General features: G+C 40.7%; 1 protein-coding gene across 1 annotated transcript; it reads right to left on the minus strand.

Annotated features, from left to right (window-relative positions):
- Positions 1-2192: 2192 nt before the first annotated feature.
- Positions 2193-18655, minus strand: per2 (period circadian clock 2). The gene is given in 26 exon segments (XM_029452720.1): positions 2193-4071; positions 4455-4611; positions 5739-5871; positions 6166-6418; positions 6758-6874; positions 7251-8039; positions 8041-8153; positions 8504-8708; positions 8710-8744; positions 9509-9633; positions 9982-10156; positions 10311-10401; positions 10681-10800; positions 10976-11090; positions 11210-11363; positions 11453-11559; positions 11708-11786; positions 11984-12126; positions 12677-12716; positions 13019-13220; positions 13380-13501; positions 13988-14142; positions 14375-14467; positions 14966-15253; positions 15255-15513; positions 18100-18655. Coding segments are annotated over 25 exon segments (4119 nt in total). The 5' UTR covers positions 15395-15513; positions 18100-18655; the 3' UTR covers positions 2193-3903.
- Between the last annotated feature and the right edge of the window lie 5569 nt (positions 18656-24224).

Genomic DNA, 24224 nt, shown 5'->3' on the forward strand with positions numbered 1-24224 from the left:
TCTTCAAGAAAAAAAGCCACATTTCGCACACGAGGATCCCACTATCCACCCACCCACGGCTGTCAAGATATTGGTTATTACTCTGCAAATGTGGGCCATGTGTGTGCACTCTCTCTCTCTCTCTCCAAGATCCCTTAGCACATCGTAGGCATTTGTGAGGTGTGAAATGAGTAATCCACTCACTCCTTATATAGGCCTAGTTGACAAATGGGTTTTATAACTCCACTAGACTTTAGCTTTCTTTTTTACTGATGTTACAGTTCAAAAATAACATGGGAACAAATAACTTGCTCAGTCATGGAAATGGGCTTTTTACTAACAAGGCCACCACTGTCAGGTTATCAGTTTCACAGAATATTGTACAGTACTGCACTGTATGGGGCTTTCATGCAGGGCAATACAAATGTGATCTTTTGAAAAATAGTTCAGTGCATATGACTAATAACAATTATATATTTACTAAGAATATACAACTACATTCTGTACATAACCCTATACTAGGAGCCCCTTGCTAATTCACACACACTTTGAAAGCTTGTGTCTGCACCCTCAGGCACGACCTCGGTGTTCCTGGTGAGAGCCACAGACACTGTTCTGTCTCTGCACTGTCAGCTGCTGCTACTATAAATGAATACGAAAAGACAGCAAATCCTCAACTCAACTCTTAATCCATTTCTAGTCAGATGGTGTTCTTGTGATGTCCAAGTGTCAGTTCTTACACTTTCTAACCCATACTGAGAAGGATCTTTGGTCAAATGACAAAAAAAAGGATTAATACAGTGAGCATGCAATTAAAGTAGATCATTTATCCGATTTAGCATTACATGTTGGAAAGTAACTAAGTATTTAAGTGCTGTAGTTAAGTACAACTCTGTGTGAAGTACTTGTACTTGTCTATTTTATGCTTCTGTTTACTTTCACACATTACATTTAATTGGGGAATACACTGTAGGGGTTTTCATCCACTAAATGTATCTGACAGCTGCAGTTAACAATTGCTTTGCAGATTATTCAAACAAAACATAGCTTTATTTAATTATCATGCTAAACGGCAACAATATATAAATTCGTTTTTAAAAGATCTCAATCGACCCGCTACAACATGTACTGGCATGTATACATGTATTCATTAGATACAAACAGAACAATATTATATAATATAACACTGAAAGAAGCATAATGAGTACTCTCACTTCTGATACTTTAAGTATATTTGGCTGAATATAGGCTAATTCTGTACTAATTTACTTAGGTATGACTGTGGTATTACTACTTTTACTGAAGTAAAGGATATAAGTACTTCTTCCGTCATTGCATACTTGTATATTTCCATTTTATACTACTTTATACTTCTTCAGCACATTTCAGAGGGAAATATTGCACTTTTTACTGCATTCATTTGATAAACTATAGTTAATAGGTACTTTGACCACTGAGACTTTAGTTGCACCAAATGCTGCTCAGACGTGCAATAATATAATAAATGATATAAACTTTTGAATGGGGACATTTTGCATAATGAGTAAGTACAATATGCAGTCATTTTACTCCTAAAACACCATCTGGACTATTTTCAAATTTCACACGACATGACTGGATGACGAACTTGATGCAGTCCTTCAGATCAGTGTGGTGACCACACCGGATTTGCGGATCTCCAGAGGTGCAAATGACCGCTGCAGGAGGGCAGCTTGTTAATTTTGTTCAGGTGTGAACCGTGGAGGAGGGCAGAGAGCTCGCTTTGATCCGGCTTGCTGAGCCGTGGACTGTCTGCAGAGAGAGACGATTACATCCCGGCTATTGTTTCAGTGTCAGGGCAGACAGCCATTTGCATTGGGAAGGTGAATGTCACGACTTCAGGATGGAGAATGAACAAATTGCTTAAGTTATTATAACACGAGGCCCATATGTATCGTTTATAAACATATTTGTAGGCCACTAGTTGTTATAGTTCCATTTAAATATTTTCATTTTTGAAAGTATATTTTCATCCAGTTCACGTCAAAATGAATTGCTCCCTCATTTTTTTGCCAAGCGTCGATCTGCTGCAAACATCCTCGAAGTTATTTATACTCATTAATTGGTCCCATTAACTAGCTAATATCCTAAATGAGTCTTGTATACGTCCATTTTATATGCGCACTGAAACGTGCAAGAAAGATTTATGCAAACATTTCACAACACACTAAACGTCACTGTAAATTTGGCAACATTTTATTTAGACAAACATCAGATTATTCGCCATTAAAAATAAGAACAGTTAAGTAAAAAGGTGCATTGTTGTCAGTGTCCAATAGTTCAAATAACAGAACGACACATGACAGATTCCGGAAAATGTTCAAGAAGAGCACAGCTTCGTCTCAAATGACAGCACGCGAGCTTCAAAGTGAAGGAAGGCTCTACACAGTCACTTGACATCTGTCTGAGCTGCTTTATACCCGTGCAATAACCCTAAACTTCCACTTCTGAGGTGACCACACAAAACGGTAATGAGCTTCAGACACTTCCACAGGATGCTCAGGAGGCTCTTTTCCATATTTATGAGGGCCAACTTCAGACCATTTCAAGTGTTATGTGACACACTTTTAAAACTGGGAAAACAATATTCTCCTCAATTTATATTTATCACCCACCATAAACATACAAGTATTTTCCAGTCCATGGTGGGATTTGTCCTAATGTCGATTTCACGACTCATTTTGCTTGTTTTTTTTTTTAAAGATAAATAACTTAAAACATACAAATCTCTTTATACAGAAACAATAAGTGTATGAACAAACATATATGCTCAGAGTCAAAGACTGTTACAAACATTCACACCAGCATTGAAATACATTACATTTTTTAAACGAAAAGGCAAGTTTCACAGCTGATACTGACACAAATGCTGAATGGAAATATGCAGTGAAAACTTAAAGCTGCATAATGTAACATGTGAAACAGACGGTTCGAATGATACATTCTCATAAACAATATAACATGGCGGGTTGGTGAGTAAATGTAACTTTACTATTGGATTGTCCTTTCTCCGTCTCAAATATCTTTTCACCAGCTACATCGTGGGGATCCTGGGGATCAGTAACATATGTACTTTTCCATTTTATGCTACATCATACTTCTTACAATATATAATATTGTACTTTTTGCATTGCTTTTACTTAAGTGAAAAATCTGAGTAGGTTTTCCAGTGGGGGTGGAGGTGGTGAAAAGCTTCAGACATCGCGGGTGAGTCCATGCATCTTCACTGCTGCAAACGGGAACACGTTTTTATTTTGCACTTTCATTTTCTATAGTGACTTAATGCAACACCTCTTTCCTCTCCTTTCAGTGCAGCCCACAAAGTGCACGTGCGCATTTATTTGGTGCTTGATGGCTATGCATGACAAGACAGGAGTGACTGAAACTTAACTGCACCTGTTCTCACATGCTGACTCAGCGTGAGGTTGTTGTAACTGAAGAAATCATGACACAAAATGCTGAATTTGTTCATTCACCGCAGCAGGAAGAACACCAGAGAGCCTCTTCCTGCCATGTGAATGAAGCAGCCTCCGGTCGGTTGGTGTATGTTTGACCTCTACTGCACTGCCTTGTGTATGGGCACATATTGTGTTTCACCTATTATTATCAGTGCATATGCTGCGCTTTGTTAAGTGCTACACAAAACGAGTGAATGAACATATGCAGTCACAGAGTCCAGCACTCCTATATTCACATTTTACAAAAGTCTTGACTGTTTGCAACAGTTTTTCTGTAACTTCTGAAAAGCAAGGCAGAGACTGTAATGAAGAATGTTGTTTAAAGAGCAAAGACCCGCTTTGATTCTTCACGTAAGGTCCCTCTTCACAGTCATGCAGAAAAAGAGGCTGATGGGTGATGAATGTCACTTTGAAAATCTCAGGCAGTTTATTGTCTGACTGGTTGTCTCCGAGAGAGAGTATTTGAGGGTTCCTCTCTGGGCCTCCGCTGGCAGCAGTCCTCCCCCGTCTCGGTTTCACCGATGTCCAGGTCTGCCTGATCCTCCGCCGCCGTTGCGGCTGCTGCTTCTGATGTGCCGTCATAGCAGGAGCACGCCTGGGCAGCACAGACAAAATGAGAAGGTGAGGTGACGTAGAAAAATGTGTGCCTTTTGTAATTTCTTGCATGAAAAATGATAGATTGTCAAAGTAGTTGCCAATTATCTCTCCATCGATTAATTAATCAATTAGTCGACTAATCGTTGCAGCAACAGTCATACATTAGGAAAATACTGTTTCCTTAAAAGACCACATCTTCAAATTAGTTTCACCAGTTTGATATAACCTAATGTAATGTATCTAACAAACTGGTATAAATAAAAAATCTAAAATTAAGTGGTAGATAAACCAAGAGTGTAAAACTATCTTAATTAAAAAAAACCTGATTTTCCACATATTCCATTTTAAAGCCAAACTAATATGAAATTAATTGACTTCTACCTTGATGTCTATCGCCTTGGGCAGAGCTCCCCTCCTAATCCAGGTATGCACCTCCATCAGCTCCTTCTTCTGCTCCTCTGAAAAACTTGGCTGGCTCTTCTGCAGCAGTCTCAGCTTCTCTCGGTCGTCTTGGAGTACTCTCTGGATGTCACTGCAGCTACAGGAACACACAAACAGCCACATTTAATACTCGTCCAGACAGTCGTATCTGACAAACCTATCATGGGAGTTGGCTATTATCTTGAGCTATCAAGCGTTTGTTACTAAAAACCTTTGACAACCAAGTTCACAGTCTATTTCAATGTCAGGCACTGTTCATGTAAGGTTGCCATCCTTGTGGTCAAAAACTGTCCCTGCAACAATCATGCTTAAGAGTTCCTGATTCTTGTTTCTATTTCATATGCACAGTCCCTCACATATGAGACAATGCAACTGCAAAGAAATAAGTAAGTTAACCCTTTTTGGTCACACACACACACACACACACACACACACACACACACACACACACACACACACACACACACACACACACACACACACACACACACACACACACACACACACACACACACACACACACACACACACACACAGCGGGAGTATGCAATGGTCTTGAGTAAAAAAAGTATTATTTTTGAATGACTTAATAACGAATAATCAATTATCAAAATAGTTGCCGATTCTTTTCTTGTTAATTTATTAGTCAACTAATAGTGGCAGCTCTATTTCATGCACTGCTGAAAACACAGACAGTGTTGAACTCAGAATCAACTGGTCTGAAAATGATGCTTAACAATGGCACCATAACTAGCCACTGATTATTTCTAATCCAACAAATTGCAGGATTCACTCTCTTTCCACATTTGTCTTACAATTTGGGAAGTTTAGTGTAGAGAACAAACACCCAAGACATGTCTAAGCTCTTTTATCCTGTGACAATCAGAGCGCATTGCCCTCCAGCAAGTTATGGTATTTCTAAATGCAGACCACAGAAACTATCATGACACCTCACTGATACTGATACTGACACACACATCCTCTATAAGCAGGAAATGTGTCTATTAATAAGGAAAAGAGGAGACTTTGTCCGGGTGCATGCTTACTCTTATCCTTCCATAACAAAACAGATGGTTGATAAACTATCAAAGAGTAGTTTCTACAGCGCCACTATCCTACTCCTCATCCTGTCCCGCTTCTCACTGCGAAGGCAGCTGAGAGGTCATTATGACCATGTCATGCGTGTTGGCAGTGAGCGGCCACAGCGGGTCCTGAAGTACGTACTTGATGAAGTATTCGCTCTGGTCCATCTCCACGGGCCTTGCCTCGCTGCTGCTGCTGCTTAAGTGACCTTTGACCTTCTGGCTGGTCTGGGACGAGTCCACGCTGCCAAAGTAGCTACTGCTGTTATTGCTTCCTGAGAAAACACAAAGAGTAAAGTATTTATACTTTGGAACAAAGATTGTTTCTACAAAAAGACAATAACATTAACGGACAAATCAGTAGTTACAGGTAAACGTATTCACACTGCACTACAGTGTATGTACATACTTCTGAAAATATAGTATTTCTGGATATGTGGCTATAAACATTAGCTAAAAACACCACTAGTAATTGAATATTAAAATGAGAACAAAATTTGGTGTTTTCTATTTCACATTATGCTACTTGTATTCAGCTTTTCTATAAGATTGAAAACATAAGTTCATACCTGTTCCACTGCCAGACTTCCCACTGGCTGACGTCCTGCTGTTGGACGTCCCGCTGTTGGACGTCCCGCTGTTGGACGTCCCGCTGTTGGACGTCCTGCTGGCTGAAGTGCCACAGCCGTTGGACCCTGAGCCCATGGACCCCGAGGTGGCTGAGCCGGTGCCTGAGTAGGAGTCCTCGTGGAGAATAATGTCCAGCATGTCGTTGGACAAAGAGTTGACGTCACTGTAGTTCCCATTGCCACGTGAACTTGCCTGCAAAAACAAAAACATTGAAGCACTACTATTAAAGAGGAGCTTGACTTCACAGCTTTGTCCAGCAGACTGAAGTACATCCTCCATCTCCTGCAGCTCTATAGACATTGGTAGATATGTTTAAGTTACTCAAAACATCACTTGTTTTTCACAACGACAGACTGTCTTTTTAAAGTTTCTCAGTCTCATGCTTGAGTTAACATCAATGCCACTCTCATACATTCTACTGAACAAAATCTTAATCATAAGCTATGAAAAGTAAAAAAAGGAGGTACAGTTATAATTGACATATGGATTTAGGGAGGAATGGGATTGGAGGTCTTCTGATGATTTGCCTACCTCTTTGCTGCAAGCCCTCAGCCTCGAGCACACTTTATCCCAAGAAAAACGGTCACAGACACGGGGCGAGCCCTTGCAATACAAGGTTCCAGGTGGACGAAGGAGACTGAGAGACAGCTAAAGGGTGTAACGGATAATAACATCTTGTGTTAACAGCCTGGGCCACATTTCATCTGAGCAGACGAGACTGACTTGAATTTACACATATAGCAATACAAATGCAAAAAGCTGCTCCACTTTAACACTGTGAATAATGTGGAGGAATCACCGTGACGATGATATTAAATTGCGAAAGTCTGAGAGACGTTTGAATGAATGTCTCAGGGGAACATGCCACAGCCTACCAACGGGAGTTCAAACCACCCACAATGATAAAGTTCAGCAAGACATTGACATTTTATCCTTTAAGAATTTTACAGGTGAGGAACATCAATCATAGTCATTGGGAGAATTGGGGGAGGAAAATCAAAAGAAGGTTTGTGTATTTCTTTACCTGCTTCAGCTCTCTCTCCTTGCCCTGGTTTCCACTGGCTCCTTTCTCCCTTTCAGCCGTATTATTTCCTTGTCCTCCAGAGGAGAGCACTGTGCTGTCCTGCCGGTCGACAGAGAGCTCCAGCTCCAGCAGGTTTAGGGGTGAGCTGCAGCGGGACTGGAACAGGGGTGGGGACGCGGGGCCTCCAACTCCTCCAGACTGCGGCGTAGAGGAGCGAGACTGGCTCTCCACCACGGGAGCCTTTGAGGTTTCCGAGACTGGAGGGAAGTAGAACGACGGGGTCATGTAATCCGCTTGAAGAGCGAAGTGGTTTTGGGAGTTGAACTGGTTCTGAACATTGAAGGAAGGTGGAGCTGTGAAGGGGCCCGGAACTGGAAAGGCAGCTTGACCAAAAGGCTGGGTGGGGAAGCCACCAGTGGCTGCGTGGTACACTGGCTGTGGAGGTGGCAGTGCAGGGGCCAATCGAGGGTAGGGCATGGGAAGCATTAGAGCCACAATGGGGGTGACCATGGAAGCGGTGTAGGGAGCTGGATGGATGGGTGGGGGGCAGGGAGGGGGCTGGGTGCCCTGATTGTCCACAAAGCCTTGTAAAGTGGCGTCTGTGCGGGGAGCTATGGAACTGGCTCTGGGGTGAACTGGGAGGGGGTAGCCTGGCATCACAGAGGGGTAAGCCATGGGAAAGGTTGACTGTGAGGTGTCGGAGCTAAACCAAGAGGTCAGGTTAAGGCCGGGGTTTAGAAAAGGAGGCCGCAGATGTTGCTGTCTGTGACGGGACACTGTGCTTTCTGAAGGACTCCATCTGCTTCACTCGCTTTGACTTGGTCTTCTTATTCCGTGTGCCTCGCCGTGCGGTGGGCTCTGCACTCGGTCCGTCTTGCTTTGAGGGTTGAGCAGCGGGTACAGCTAGAGGTTTAAAAAAATAATTTTGTTAATTAATTTGTGAATTTGACAAAAGTGATTATTATTGAAAACTTTAAAATGCCCCAGTAACACGCAAGAAAATTCCACATCGATTAAAAACTTGGGTCTAATTTTTCCATGCTAGTGTTTGCAATTACTTTGTTGGACACAGTGTTATTATAGAGGTCTGAGAACACAGTGACATCCGTACAACAAAGTCCAACTTAGTTACTTAACTTACGGAGTAAAATGTTATTAAAACAGATGGAAACTACAAAACCCAAGTTGTAATAAACTGCCATTATCCTTTAAAGGCTTATGATATGATGTGACAGTGTGGTGGTCCGAGGTACCATAGCTGGCGATCTGTTCTCTCTGACGCTCCAGGTACTGAGAGCAACGATGCTCGTTGAAGCGATACAGAAAGGTCTGCTCCTCCTTCTGCGTATGGGCTGCCAAAACCTGCTTGGTCAACCCGAGTTTCTTATAGGATTCCCTCTCCTGACTGGGAGGTAAAACAACAGAGAGAGGAGCCCTGAGGCTCTGGCTGGATTCTACCAGTCTCTCCTGTTCCTTGGACATCCCCTATGATCTCTATATGTCAGAGGGTGACAGCAGAGAAAAGGACTTTAACATACTCTTAGGCAATGAATAGTGGTGTTTTATGTAAAACAACTGTTAAGCATTGGCAGTGACGACGACAAAAGCAGTGTTGATCAAGCATTGTAGTAGCTTGAATTGTCACATTCACGGACACCATTGAAAAAATGCCTTAAAAATAAAAATGGAAAAAAGCGGGAACCCTCTTTCAGGGTCACAGATATTCTTCACTTACATATTTCCATCATGGGGTAGATCACTCAGCGGCACAATGATCACTACAATGTCTATTGAAAATATTAGTCGAGTTTTATATTTGCACTAAATGTACAACTCTTTCTGTTCATCATTGTTGAAGAAAAAAATATCTAATGAGGTTCAAAGTTGTTGTCAAAGTATGTATTCTAAAAGGTGGTGAATTACTGTGTATATGCACTTTATATCAGAGTAGCCTTTGAACAAGCTGCTTCCCTGACGCTCACAAAATTGCTGATTTACTGCAATAAAGCACTAGATTAGTATCAGTTTTGCCAATTATTTCCAAAGCGGAGAGAGCAGACTGATTCTTCTGGTTTGGCAAAACCAGCCTTGTTGAAGAATCAGTTCTCAGAGAACAGAGAACAAGAGATACGGACAATGAACTGGCATTGTAGAGTCTTAGAGAGAAGTTAAAAGGAAAGGCCGTAGCTTTGTATGATGAGGTGACAATAAGTGTCTGCTATCCTTTCTTTGGTAGGAACTGAAGTGGTGACACATACCTTGAGACACCTGCATGCTGTTAGGTCCTTTCTGTCTGTCCTCGTCCGAGTTAGAGGACGTGGTGTTAGAGGAAGACTGGCACTTCCTCTTCATGGTGATGGGAACATTACAGCTCTCCAAGTACCTACAGGAACCACAACAACAATCAATGGTCAGTTATAATAAACTAGTCATCTGCTAGAGTAAAACACATCACAGCTTTCTGTTAAATATTGCTTGCATTTACCATACTCATTATGTGTTACAAGGTGGATAACCTATACAAATTAAGTCAAGTTTATTTCTATAGCAACCAAAGGCCATTGAAAATGTGTACGTCTTGAGTTTTATCTTAAAAGTGAAAATGGAGAGGGATCATTTGATCGAAAGTGGAAGGCTATTGCAAAGCTAAAATTTATGTGTACAAGGTATGAATTGCATCCTCCACAGGTTCCCGGTTACCATTCTTCAAAATCATGTCTGTCTCCGGTACCTGACAACACTGTCCAGACAGCTGATCTGCTGGTAGGAGTAGACGGTCTGATCTTTGAAGGCCGCCTCCTCCTGGGAGGAGAACCTGCTCTCCTCCATATTGGCTCCGGTATCTTTCCAGTTGTGGAGAGTTGAGTCTTTGGGCCGCTCCACCGCTGAGCTCTTCTGTACAGACTCTACTGGAGAAAGGCCAGGAGTTAGGGGCTTCCCCAAGATGGGGTCAATTTCACAACAAATATGACATTTTCCAAACAACTTTCTTACCGTCTCTGACTCAGACACACTTTCTATTTACACAGAAGTTAGCAGGTAGTTATCAGTTGGACTTACTGCCATTGCTCTTCTTGATGTCTGCTTTGGTTGTCTGATGCTCAAGGCTCTTCTGAAGATGTATTCCTTTACAGATTTGCTGAAAGGTCCGCTGTGAAATAGATACACAAGAGTCAAGAATTATCCGATTTCAAATGTTCGTAGGACATTTTACTAAAACCTTGTAATAAAAACAAAACAAAACAAGAATATAAAATAAATTGGTTCCAACTTGGTTACATCAATTTAACTCTGAGGCTCATGTAGATTTATTCTGCAGTTCAGTTGAAGAACAATCAGGTTGTGATCAGTTATCGTGTACAAGTCCAACAACCCAGGACATTTCCAGGACAACACTGTACTAAACTGTGAGTGTTTGAGTTTTACTCACCGGTCTGGCTTTGTCGCTCACTTCCTCCTCCTCTTGTTGGATCTTGTTCCTGCTGCTGCTGACAAGGTGGTCATTTCTGTTCAGACTACTGTAGCCACTGGAGCCACGGTTATGGACCGGCTGATTATAGATACAGAGAGGGAAAAAAGTTGAAAGAAAGTTGTTTTTACAGTTTCCACCCTGGTGTGTTTTCTTTTACTTCTTAATTTTTTACTTTTTTTTAAAGTAATATGTTGCTTTAATCCCTCAGCTTATATATCTTCTTTGATTTCTCAACCTCCTTTTCCTCTCTCACCTGTAGCAGGAGCCGATGGATCTGCTCAGTCATCTCCTGGATGTCAGAGTCCATGGTCTTCATCTCACGGACAGTGGAGACCGGGGCCAAGAAAACATCTTCATTCACGGGGCCCCTGGTGAACAAAAAGCACATGAGCACATCAAAATGCATCAAACAGCTGCTGTGAAATTCCTATCTATTCAAAGAATGGCTCATTGACAGCGGCTATGACAGCCAAACAGTAACACTCACATGCGCACTTTGTGTCTTCCGATAATAAAGGACACTTTACGGCTCCAGGGGTTGACAAAACTGGACCAGCTGGTGTCAAGAGTGATGTATTCTCCATTTCGCGCACAGAACCGGATGGAGGAGTGGTCGAATGGTTGTCCTGCAAATTGAAGAACTGCACAGAAAGCCAAACCAATATTGTCAGATCAATGTTTGGGACGTATTTCCTGTGCAGACAAGGGAAATTCTGAAATCTGGACTCACTCTTTCTGTGAATGGCCAACATAATGGGTCGGTCATTGGGATGCAGGTGGAGGAGGATTTGTGTGCCAATCAGATCCTGGGGGAGGTACCCGAGGAGAGGAACCGCCCTGATACACACAATACACAAGACAAATTGCTGTGTCAGCTGGCAAGCAAGAACATGCTGATTATTATCCTCTTAAAGTTGAGTGATGCGTGCACAAATACTCAGAACTTTTAGCTCAGAAGTAAAAATAACATCCTGCAATCGCTTACCTCTCATCCACATCCTGAAATACGCAGCTTGGGGTGTGTGTGGTGGTGAAGATGCGCTTGTCTGTTGGAATTCTGGGTACTTTAAGAAAGAGAAAGGATTTGAATTATTAAGGTTTCTGGTCTCAAAGTTTCAAAGACATGAGCTGTCAAAAGGAGTACAAAATTAGATGTTGTGTGTTTTATGGATTGTCAACCCGAGTCTGACAAATTGTGTAAATGTGTTTAGTTTCCTCGTGCTTTTCTGCAATTTTTGTAGAAGTCATGAATCGTTCTTACCATCGTAACCAGAGTGAACTCTCTCAGCCAGCAGGAGGCAGCAGAACTGGTCTTCAGCATGCACGGTGTCTTGGACCTTCATCCGGTAGGGCGTCATGCGGAACGGATAGTACTGCAGAACGTCCTTGCACCTCTTACCACCACTGGAAATGAGTTAGAAGTTAAATTAAACCAAATGAAATAAGGATCATCGGTTTCATTTAAGCACAGGTCTTCAATAATCTCTGTCCAGGTTTGTGGATTTTAGATTTCCACTTATTGAACACAAGGGGGCAGGGTCTAGCTATGTTTCCATCCAAAGCTGTGTACAAATAATTAAAGTGGTGTGTACATTCTTTCATTTCTGTTCTTCAGAGTTGTAACACAATGTTTGTCATTTCCATCAAAATTACAATTAGCTTGATGGTTTGGTATGAGGAAGTGTTTGAAGTGAAAGAACAATAAAGTCAATGGAAAGTCCTAACAAGTACAGTAATGTGTGTGTGTGTTTTAAATGCGTGTGAGTCTGTCTGCCGATATGTATAACACTGGCCCCGAAAAAAAGCATCCGATTACAGTTCACATATGATGTCACAAACCAATTGAAAAACATCCAGAGTGGAATTAAGGTATTGATGAAAACTACAAACAGGTACGAGCAACAGATGGCCCAACGCCATTTTTGAACACACACACATACACACACACACACACCTGATACGAGAGAAGAAGGAGCAGTCAGGCGGCGATGAATCTGAAATGGGAAAAATAAATGTTTTGTTCAAAACCAACATGATCCAGCCGTATCTGGGTATCAGCTCCAGCAGGGAAGCTTTGATTAACTCCATATTAAAACACCACTGGGGTGCGCAGCTCTGCACTTAAATGCAATGAATTTAAACAGTCGAGGCTCAGTTTAGTGTGCAAGACCAAATATATATTGTGACAGCGTGAATTATCTTCCCACATCACAGTCCTCCTTACGTAACTATTACTGTGATTTATCTTGAGTATTAGCAACAGAGAGCGAGAGCCATGTAGCTGCTATATATTTACCTGCTCCAGTGCACATGCTCCAGGAGGGCAGGCGGTACGGTGTTGTGAAGCTGTAGAACACACTAACATCCTGCGGCGTCAGGAACTCCACAAACTTGCTGTTCTTGAACACTTCTCTTTTGCAGTTGAGGATGGAGGCAGCCTGATCAGAAATGTAGACTATCCTCCCTGTGGTGAGAGACACTGCTACTGCAAAAATGTCCTGTTGAGGAGACAATATCCAAAAAGGGTGGGTTACATGAGAAAACTGCTAAAAACACAATCAATTAAAAGTATTTTTGATGACAATCTTCACGCCAGTATAAGCAGCTAAACAGATTTAAATATTTCTGTTAGTTTAAAAGATAATTCAGGGACTCACATTGTTTTTAAGAGTGTATTCTGAAGTAATGCTGTCAATCTCCTCTATCGTATAAGAGGATACATCCAGGCCTGAAGGTTGACTGTCATTGGTCATCAGCAGCTGGTAATACTCCTCATTGGCTGCAACACACAGATAGTGATTTTATTAAAGTCTGGTCACAACATAATATACAATACAGAATAGACGGTATGTGGAAACTGATACTGAAAACAACAATGATTCATGCTAAAGTCACAGAAAGGTTTTTAATGATAAGAAATGTCTTAGTGCTACTCATATTCTCTAACAATTGAACAGACTGTACTGACGAAGCTCTACCCGCCCATTTGTAAACATTAAGGCAGGGTAGAATTAAGCCTTTACAGACCGTTACCCATAGAACTGCCTACACTATGTTCCCTTGCTACGTCTTTATTTTTTTATGACTCATTCAGCCACTGCGTTTCCTGATTTCCAAAGAAATAATAGCTACATTTATGAATGTACTCATGAATGTGGAGTGCAATATGAAGCTACAGCAACTTAAACAATTGGATTAGACCCTAAAGCATTGTGTAGAGGCTGGCATTAACACACAAGACAGGAGCAGAGAGGAGACTCTTTACCTTTCACTTGTTTGACACAGCGCAGTGCGTTCTTGAGGGTGTTCAATGTGGAGGACTTGCTACTGTGTCTCTTCTCAGCGGGCAGGTGAAGCTTCAGCTCTTTGAGAGTTTTAATCATCTCCTTCTGAGTCTTGGCCTTGGCAGACTCCTGACTACTGCAGGTTGCACAATCACACACAGATGCACAGTGGCAAATCAGATGTTGCAACATGGAAAACCTTCCCTCAAATAATTATTTTAAAAAGCTTATTATAAGGCGTATAATGTAAACCATATTTTAGGCATTAAGTCATTTAGTTAGAAGTATTTGTGGTAAACTAAGTATGAGACCATTGTCCAGTGAAGTGACAACAAGTGTTTTCAGTGTGCAGTGGTCGGTGCACTAACCTGCATCCACTGGTTGAAGGGTTGTCCTGCTCTGAGCTCAGCAGACTGAAGGCGGTTGAGCTGCTTGGAGGGGACGAACTGTGAGAGTTTGAGCTGTGGAGAGAAGGACAATTCAACATTTTGCAACAAAAGAGTGCACCACTGGCTCAAAGGGTGCACAGCAGGAAAGCAACATTAAGAGTTAGAAACTGCTCAAGCTCTGTCAAGTTGAAGGAGGACAGATATTTTCACATGTGGCCCCTCTGAGGTCTGGACTGGGACTTGGCCACTCCAGAGGAACAATATTTGATATTTTGAATCTTCTCAAATGACTGTAGATATGATGGCAATCAAACACACTGTCGGAAATGTGGGACCGGTACATTAGCCTCAACTTGTTTTAACACTAATACAACCACTTTTTCTTTCTCCATCATACTAATGCACAACTGATGGGTGATGCAGGATCTTTGTGCCACCATATTGTAATGATTTTGAGTAGCTCTCAAGTCTAGTCTCTCTCTCTCCCTCTTTTCTTCACAATCACAGTAAGCAAGCCAGAAAACAAACACGCCTGCTAATGGCTTCATTATTCCCACAACCACCACTGACCTCTTGTTGCTTTCAGAAGATTCCAGCAATGCAGAGTCTTTACTGTTGCTATTGGAGATGCCCATTGACGAGTGGCCAAGGCTCTCGTTGCCATGACTCGCATTGCTGTGGCTTTCATTGCCGTGTGATTCCGTTCCACTGCCGCATGACCCGTTGCTCTTCATCTTCACGTCCTCCTCGGGGGGCGATCGGGAGCGGGTGTTCTTGCGATGCTTGTGGGGTGAGGCGCGAGGGTCCTGACCGCTGCTGTCGCTGCCCGACAAGGGGAGGCCTAAGTCAGGACCACCTTGGCTTGTAGCCACCCATCCAGTGCAGCTGTGCCATGGCGCTGCACCCTGAGGCCCCCATGGGCATGGAGCTGCATGAAGCTCCATCCTGGTCCTCCAGCACAGAGAAGCGATAGGGCTTGGAGTCTGAATCTTCCGACATCTGGACGAGAGTTGTCTTGGCTTGTTCCAGGTTAGTTGTAATTGGTTTTGTGATATAACACAATCACTCCATTTCCATAAGGGTGTCACCGGAGAGAACAGAAGAGGACGTGGATTGATCTGTTGAGAGAAGGAGATTATACATATTGGTAATGAAGTAACGCTTGTCGATTTCAAAGTTATGCATATTTGAAATATTTAGAAAACAAATGATTGAGTGGACATACGTTGGAATCATATGACTGCAACAGATAATTACCCTAGTTAATTAGTGTTCAAGTGAAAAACCTGGCTAATCGGTGGCACGCTTTCCTTGTGCCCAGCAATGGAAAAATAATAAATGTTCTACTCTGACTGAAGACACACAGCTCTATGCCCTGCCCTCTTTATTTCACTCCAGATCTATGGGGATGAGAATGTGTTCATTTAGTCTAACCAAGTTAGTCTTCAAGCCCATGAAAGCACAAAGTCATTTCTTACGTAGGCTTTTCATAGTGTGACGCTCATGTTGTGCAGATCTGCAAATGATCGGTTGAAAACTGTGAGGTTGAGTGTGAAATTATACAGACTGTACTCATAAGTAATGAAAAAGCATAGACAGAATTGGTCATTTTAAATGTGTTTAAACATTAAACAGGAAATATTAAAAAAATTAAATTGACAAAAATTGAGGATCACAGAAGCAAAAATTACTCATATTGGCAATTCTAGAAATACTAGTAGCTACAGGTATAGAAAGGTAATTAAAAAAACTGAAGTCTGTTCTATAAACCAGAATTTAAAAACCGATCGCTAGAACTACCGATCATTAGAACATTTCAGTGAATGTATGAAACCCCAGCTGCAGCTGATGACTGGTATCATCTGGAAGTCTGACCAATGAGTTACACAACATGACACAAAAGGTCATGATTTTGGCAAATGGCCGTAGGAAAAATATTTTCATTAATAATTAACCTGTTGGTCCTTTCAAATGGCATAGAGAAGCGAGTTCACAATAACCAGTCTGCTAATCACTGACCTGCTACAAAGTACACTGTGTAACCAAGACGATCAAGAAGAAACAACAAGGGTTCTATAGATGGAGACTGATCAGATTAAAAGCCACTTCATAGAAAGCCTACTAATACGCAAAGTGGACCATCTAACTGCGAGATATTAATCAACCAACATACTGTTCAAACTGAACTTTCTGCACAAACCACTGTCTGACAACTTTTTGTTGCATAGGAGGTGTGTTTTGCAGGCATAGCTACTCAAAGTCTGCTCCAAAGTTAAAGAGCTGACTGCCAATGTGCCCGATATCGATATGGTCCAAGAGTTCACAGTAGTTTAAAACTACAGTAACTGCTAGACATTAAACTCATGAGCTTGTTATCATGCCAAATCTGTTGGCTCAATAACCGACAGACAGTCAGAGAGAGAGAGAAGAGAGGAATAACATCTTGTGCCGACCCATCACAATTTCAAACTGAGTTATCTCACAGGGAGCTTTATGCCAAAGGTCTAGTAGTGGTTACATCCTACTTTGCGGTCAGTACAACAGGTGGCTAACAAGGTAAGATGAGAAACATAACAATAACAGGTTATATAGTGCTCCTCTTGAGCCCGATGAGTCATTTTAATGTGATCAAAAAATCAATCTGGGCTATTGAGGGACGAAACAAATCTTGACCTGTTGGGAACATGTTGCTCACATGGCCTTTCTGATTCTTAGGGGACTTTAAGGGAGATCATTTAAAATAAATCGCTTTTTCATTGCAAAAAATGATGGAACAGCTCAATTTAGAGATGGCTCAAAACCATTATAGTTAACATCGTAATCAGGATTGGAAATGAAAATTGATTATGTTTGGTCGAGCCACCACTTCAGTGGTTATGTTTTCGTAAACTGGTGGAAAGAGAGCTTGTGGTAGATTTCCCAATAATCTTCCTGTCTCATATTCATTTTGACACTTGTTGCTGTTCTCAATCATCATACAATGTAATTTCTAAAATTGTAACTAAAGTTTAGTATTAAAAGTATACTTTCAAGTATACTTTCACGTAAATACTTAAGTTCCAGTATTATAGTAGTTGACTTTAAGCTCCACCTCTGTCATATACAGTTTAGAGATAAGTTTCAAAACAAATAATAATGAATGAATGCTTCCAAGAGGCAATGTTTTCTTTTTTACCTCATACACAAACCGCATGTCCCGAGCATCACAGCATGATGACAGTCTCACACATTCTCTAATCGGGGCTGCATATAACCTCTGCCATCCAGTGCTGCAGTAGACTCTTGATGTAATGAGTTATGTACAGTAGTTTTCATGTGACAGGGACACCAGATTGTGGGCAGGGCTGGTGGCCTGATGTAGTCTACTGACCGGGATTTAGTCCCACACTGACACAGTTATGCAACTTTCATGCTTCACATTCATATATATATATATATATATATATATATATATCATATATTCATATATATATATATATATATATATATATATATATATATATATATATATATATATATATATATATATATATATATATATATATATATATATATATATAATACTTTACAGAATTCAGAGCACAGCACGTTAACCGTCATGGTGTATTCATTTGACGCACTTTAAAACATCTGTATTAGACAGCAACTCTGATAATGCACGTACACGTTACAGCTCAAACGCATAATAATAAAACTGCACCAACCTTACAAAAGGAAAATCTTCTACTGATCCCGCTGTCTCTGTAAATATAAGCCTTGGAAGAAATAGAGACTAGAGAAAGCGTATGGATAGCGACAGTCCTGGGCTAGTCTGACACACTGTTCTCCCCGGTTCAGGTTTCTAGATACAGCGACAGTCTGCCCTAGATCTCCAGCGAAGGAAGTGACCTCAATTCGAGCCACACCTCCTCCAGCTCTTCGCCCATTGGTCCAGAGAGCCTGTAATCTCTGACTCACAACGCTCTTAACCAATAGAGGCTGCCCACCCCGAGGAGGGCGGTTACGGTGACTGCCACTCCGCGCTGCTACTGGTCTCTCGTGCTGTCAGTCTTTTAAAAATACTCTTTTTACATAAAGATAACACAGCTTTCACGTAGGAAACCTACGGCTACCTATCTCGTGTTTGAGGCAAGAGCAAATCACTACGACGCTGCTGCGGGTGAATGAAGCTGGTGCTTGGCTCAAAGCGGCTCTCCACGGCCGAGTGTTATCGAAACGGTTATACAAGTGTGTGTGTGTGTGTGTGTGTGTGTGTGTGTGTGTGTGTGTGTGTGTGTGTGTGTGTGTGTGTGTGTGTGTGAGGCTAATGTGGGTGAACTGTTTGTTGTGCACAATCATTCACTTTAGCATGCAAATTCCTTGACTTTACAAAAACAATGTGATATAATACGAGATTATAGACATACTTTAATTATGGCTGTTATCTAATTTAAACTCATTCTTACAAAAAATCACCGCAATGCTGCAATGACGTTTTTGCAGCGTTGTTTTTGCAATTACATTGCGTATTTTGTGATGTACATATACATAAAACACGTTTTATTGTTATTGTATTGTTATTTGGTTTTACTACCCGAGCATTAGCAGATTTGTGTTCTGCCCTATTCCAAAACACATATACAAATAGATGAATACAAATGATCAATAGAAAATGTAGCTCTATATTTTATTCCATTTGCATTAAAAGCTCTGCTTTTTCATCTTACTTTGTCTTATAGTGTTTAGTTATTAGTAGTTATCAAGCCTGTGGAAAATAAAGTATATTTAAACATCAGTGCTTGCATATTAATTGGCCAATGCCAAAACGAAGACTGCACATACATAAATAAAATGTTCATCATGTCTAATTACAACAATTGTATTATCTCAAATGAATGTTTGGGATTGTTTTGAAGTCTGTTTTTCTGAGGAGCTACTCAATTGTCCCTCTAGTGGCTGAGTTTGGACTTATGTTAGCTGCTGATCAAACCTCTTGTCAGTGGTGAATTTATGACCTGGCTTTGGCACCAAAGGTTTGGTGACAAATACAAACACTCATTACTCTAATACCACAGTCTGACAATGCATGATGGAATTTAAGAGTTTGACATTACTCAATTTATCATATTGTGTGGCTGTGTTTATACTTGTATTGTGGTATTATTTCTTCCTGTCCTCTGTTTGCAACATATATCAAATACTGCCAGAGGGACAGTTACCAGTCTGAAATGTGCTGCAATGGAGTGGCTGCTATACCAAAATATTTTACTAAGTGACTGCGTGTTTGCAACTTAACCCAATAAAATAATTGATACTGACAGAGCAGGATTCCACAGACTATGCATTTTATCAGCATTTTGGATTTTGGCTGTATTTCAATGCAAACATGAATGACTCTAGAGGGTTTACAGTATGTGGAAGACACATTGGTCAAATGTATGTGATCAGTGATAATCTTTTTCTTCCTCTTTTGTAAAAAATATCAAGATCAGTACTATGCTGTGTGTGCTTATTTTGTCAATCTGCTTTATCCACTGGAATTACTGCATATTTAAAATGTGAATTAAAAAGGCCAATAACACAGACACAGTTCTTTGTGACAAACAAACTTTCATACTTTTTTTAAGGATACTTTTAAGCCTACAGGAGAGTGTCTGTTCCTAAAAAGTTAGTTTTTGGGTGGAATAAAATGTAATGATGCACATCAATGTTAACTCTGCATCAATAACCAACAGTGCTCCATAATAGAAACTGAAAATAAACTGAAAATAATATAATATAATTCAGTAAATTCACTCTTTTCCTATTATTAGTACCTCCCCTCTATCCGTTTTAAAAACCCACTTAACCTGTTCAGAGTCGTAAGGGGCTGGAGCATATCTCGGCTCACATTGGGCGAGAGGCGGAGAACACCCTGGACAGCTCGCCAGTCTATCACAGGGCTAACACATGCAGACAATCTGCATTTCTGGACTGTGTGAGAAAAGGCTGGACCGGTTGGCTGGATTCAAATCTAGGAGACATTACTAACCATTGAGCCCTGCCTCATATTCCTTCCATAATAAAAACAATTATTTATATAGCACATTCCACAGTATTATAAAGTGTTTCACAGACACAAAAGAAGATTAAACTGAACATATACCGTAGGAAGTATAAAGCATGACCCAAAAATTAAAATGAATCTTGCCTTTAACTCGTCATACACGTTTCCATCCTTGTGTGAAATTAACATATCTCTCACAGTTTACAGACCTCTGTTCACACATTTAGAGATACTGCTGTGACACTGTCATACCATCTGCTCTAGAGAGACACCTTGCGTCCACTGAACGTCAAGACAAGGCAGTGTTTCATGGAAAAGAGTCAGCTTTAAGAAATCATCACTTCACAATTATCAAAAGATGCTAATTTTCATTTGCATTGATCTGTAAATGTGACAATTTGCCATGTTGGACAAAAGCCACAAAGAAAGTTATGAACATATATGATTTGTATGGGTGGGGCAATCACTTAAATCTGATTAAGCAACATACTGCATAAATATAAAACAGTTTGGGGAATTTGATTATTCATACAATTAATATATTGTGATTGTAAATGAATAAATCCAGTCAAAATCGTTGTCTTGATTCCGTCATCAATATCTGGGCCGAAACACAGGCTCTGTCGTGTCGTCTATACTTGCACAGACAAACACGTTTCCTCATGAGGAACAGACCAGCATCAGATGACAGGAAGAACTACTCAGTATTGATTGGTTGCCCTGTGCTCTGCGTCAGTCTGAGTCAATGCAAAGAGAAAAGGTGAGAAGTGTGTCGCAGGTGCAGATGCACATATACAGCCACATCCTCTTCATTTCACACATTCATGTGAGGCCATTGAATTAATGAATGGATGCATGAATGGGTGGATAGATGGATAGAATTTTTGTAACAGCATTTTACCATTACATTGCTGTTGGCTGGGCTATAAACTGGAAGAATCTTCATCTAATAATATAAACTAGGGCGGCAGTCGCTGGGTACATTTTTCATATCGGATATGTCATCTTGTATACTTAATATAGTCCATCAGAGTCATTGACGCATGCCAATACAGTTGGTTTCGATTAAGAATTTTTGGACTGGTACCAGTTTGCCTCCTAGAGCGAGGCACCTTCCTGTACAGTTTGTGTGCTGTGCTGTGTACATGTGTGAGGATTCAAAATCCTCCATTTGCAAACTAATATAAACTGCTAGTAAAGTAAGGGTATATATTAGTTTTTCCAAATCCATACTATCGGTACTCTGAATCATGACCTGTTGATGGAGTAATTTTATTCAGCAAAGCCTGATTGACCAGTCGTTGGCATAAAAGGAAAATGTACGGGTCACTACAGCTAATTCACCTTTAGGCAGTAATATGTCACTGGACTAGGATTGATAATATCCAGGAAAACCATTGATGGATCAAAAACATGATGAGACTCGATGATGAAATGTAAATGTTTCCCTTGTTTGATGCCGGAAAGTACAAGTGGGAGAGTGACGCAAATCAGCTCAACCGATATCAATGCCTCTATGAAAAGAAGGGCATCCCCGGTATGAGGGGGTGGAGGGAAACAGCTACCATATACGATCATCCGTAACACTACTTGTGTGACTCAAACAGCATGCTGAAGGCATCAAACGGTGATTTGAGTGGGATCATCTTGCAAGTTGTTTGCAGTGAATACTGATATGAAGGCACTCAGAACAGGCAAATATACACAGCGGCTATTGGCCTTTATATTGACCTTTTGGCCAGGGTGCCACTATTGTGCCAAATCATCACAAAAGTCTTTAATTATTTCTTCTTTGGCCATGGGTTTCTGCTGAATTCAATTGAAATCTGATGTTTTTAAGACGTCCTACTAACTAACTAACTAACTGACAAACGGGATACAAACATTTGCAGTCAGTTACATTACTTTCAAGATATTAGTTCTTCACTTGTGGCTGTAAAGGCAGAGAAGAATGGATTGGAAACTCAGCAAATTAATTATCGCCACCAGGGAGAGTGATAGAGGCAGATTTTGAAAACTGATTTTAGAACAGAAAAAGTAAAAAGATCTTGTCACCCCAGCAGCACTAAACCACTTTTGTTTTTCATCAAGCGTCACCATACTGGTACTGAGGTACTTCAATCATTATTATTTTTACAAAAAGAAACACAGGTCAATAGCATTCTTACTCTCACGTCTTCACGTCTAGTCAGTGTACAAGACATTAACCTCTACAGTTTTACCTGATAGTCTGCAGAATAAGAGTTATAATACTTCAGCGGCATGTAAAAACTTCTTATTTTAGGTATCCACCTACTACTCTTGGATTACAATGGGTTTATATTTGGTTACATAATGAAACCAAGGATTCTGTTTGGGTTCCCATATCCCAACAAATGTGACCTAAGAGATAACCCTGTGCACAGGGTGAAAAACACATTTTTCATATCGGATATGTCATCTTGTCTACGTAATATAGTCCATCAGAGCCATTGATGCATGCCAATACAGTTGGTTTCGATTTTTTATAGACACATTGTCCATTTTATTGATGCCCACTGTCTGTCAAAAGATAACTGACAACACTGTTTGTACTACCCAATACAAGTGCCAGCCTAATAAAGGCCCAGAGACTGCGTTCTTTACGCTTTTCATACATCAGTAACACCCCTCTCTCATGCATGTAAACGTGGTAAACATCCCTTTATAGCACTTGGATCCCACTCAGCCCAATCTGCCTCTCTCTGTGAAAACGCTCCCTCCCACGTGCAGTTTGTAAGTGACATGTAGGCGGGTGTCAGTACCACATGAAATCTTTCAGGGGCTAAGTACGGAACTCTTGTGCCTAAATTAGGAGATATGTTATCTACCACAGTGTACTGAAGGTACCGATCCAATGGTTAGAAGTTCCTGAGAAGTTTTTCATTATTGTGAAAGGATGTCCGTGTCCCTTTTATGGCTCAATTCCTACTATTGATCGGTGGATGTTTCACGAAAACATGCAGATCAGAATTATATCCATGTCTAGAGTCTGAGAGGACCCCTCTCCCAACATGGTAGTCGGAAAATAAAGATATTAGTCAGCAATGCCACTTCACACCTCAAATTGTACTCTTGTTCAGCTCCTCTTCCAATGAGGATCATTCATGTAATATTATTATTATTATTTGGACTTGCTGGCAGTCTCTGATCTGTCAAACTTAGTACTGAAGGGGAAATTAATATATGTGGCATATGGAAATCACTTTTAACAAAACTACTATTTCAGGTACATAGTAAAAGGTAGACCAGGATATATAAAATAAAAGTCCCACCTCCGTTCTCCAAAATCATTCAAATCTGTTGCTCCATCTATTTATACTCAACATTTTATATTGTCCATTTAATTTTAAACAAAAACCCTTGCCGGGTTTTTCAAGTATCTTATCCCTCTCTCACAAAACAGTACCAGCCCAGCTGAGAGCCACTGTGATTTTAATATTCAGTTAATTATGTTTTTTGTACGCCAGTAGGCAGAAGTGACAGATAACCCTCAATCTGACACCAAAAGAATGCTCTGACAATTTGAATGCATCTACAGATGTACTGTTGATTCTATGATTTCCAAATAAAGTTAGTCTTTAAAATGTCTAAATGAGTTAAGATTCAGGCCATTATATCTTAGATGCCCATGTTTCCTGCTACACTGAACGTGGTATCCATATATGGTACTTGAAGCCTAATCTGCCTCCATCTGTGAAGACACTCCCACACGCAAGTTGTCACTGACGTGTATGCGGGAATGTTTTCTAACCTAACGTGACATATGCTACAGATGGTGTCTGC

The sequence above is a fragment of the Cottoperca gobio genome, chromosome 17, assembly GCF_900634415.1.
Source record: "Cottoperca gobio chromosome 17, fCotGob3.1, whole genome shotgun sequence".
NCBI classification, from domain to species: domain Eukaryota; kingdom Metazoa; phylum Chordata; class Actinopteri; order Perciformes; family Bovichtidae; genus Cottoperca; species Cottoperca gobio.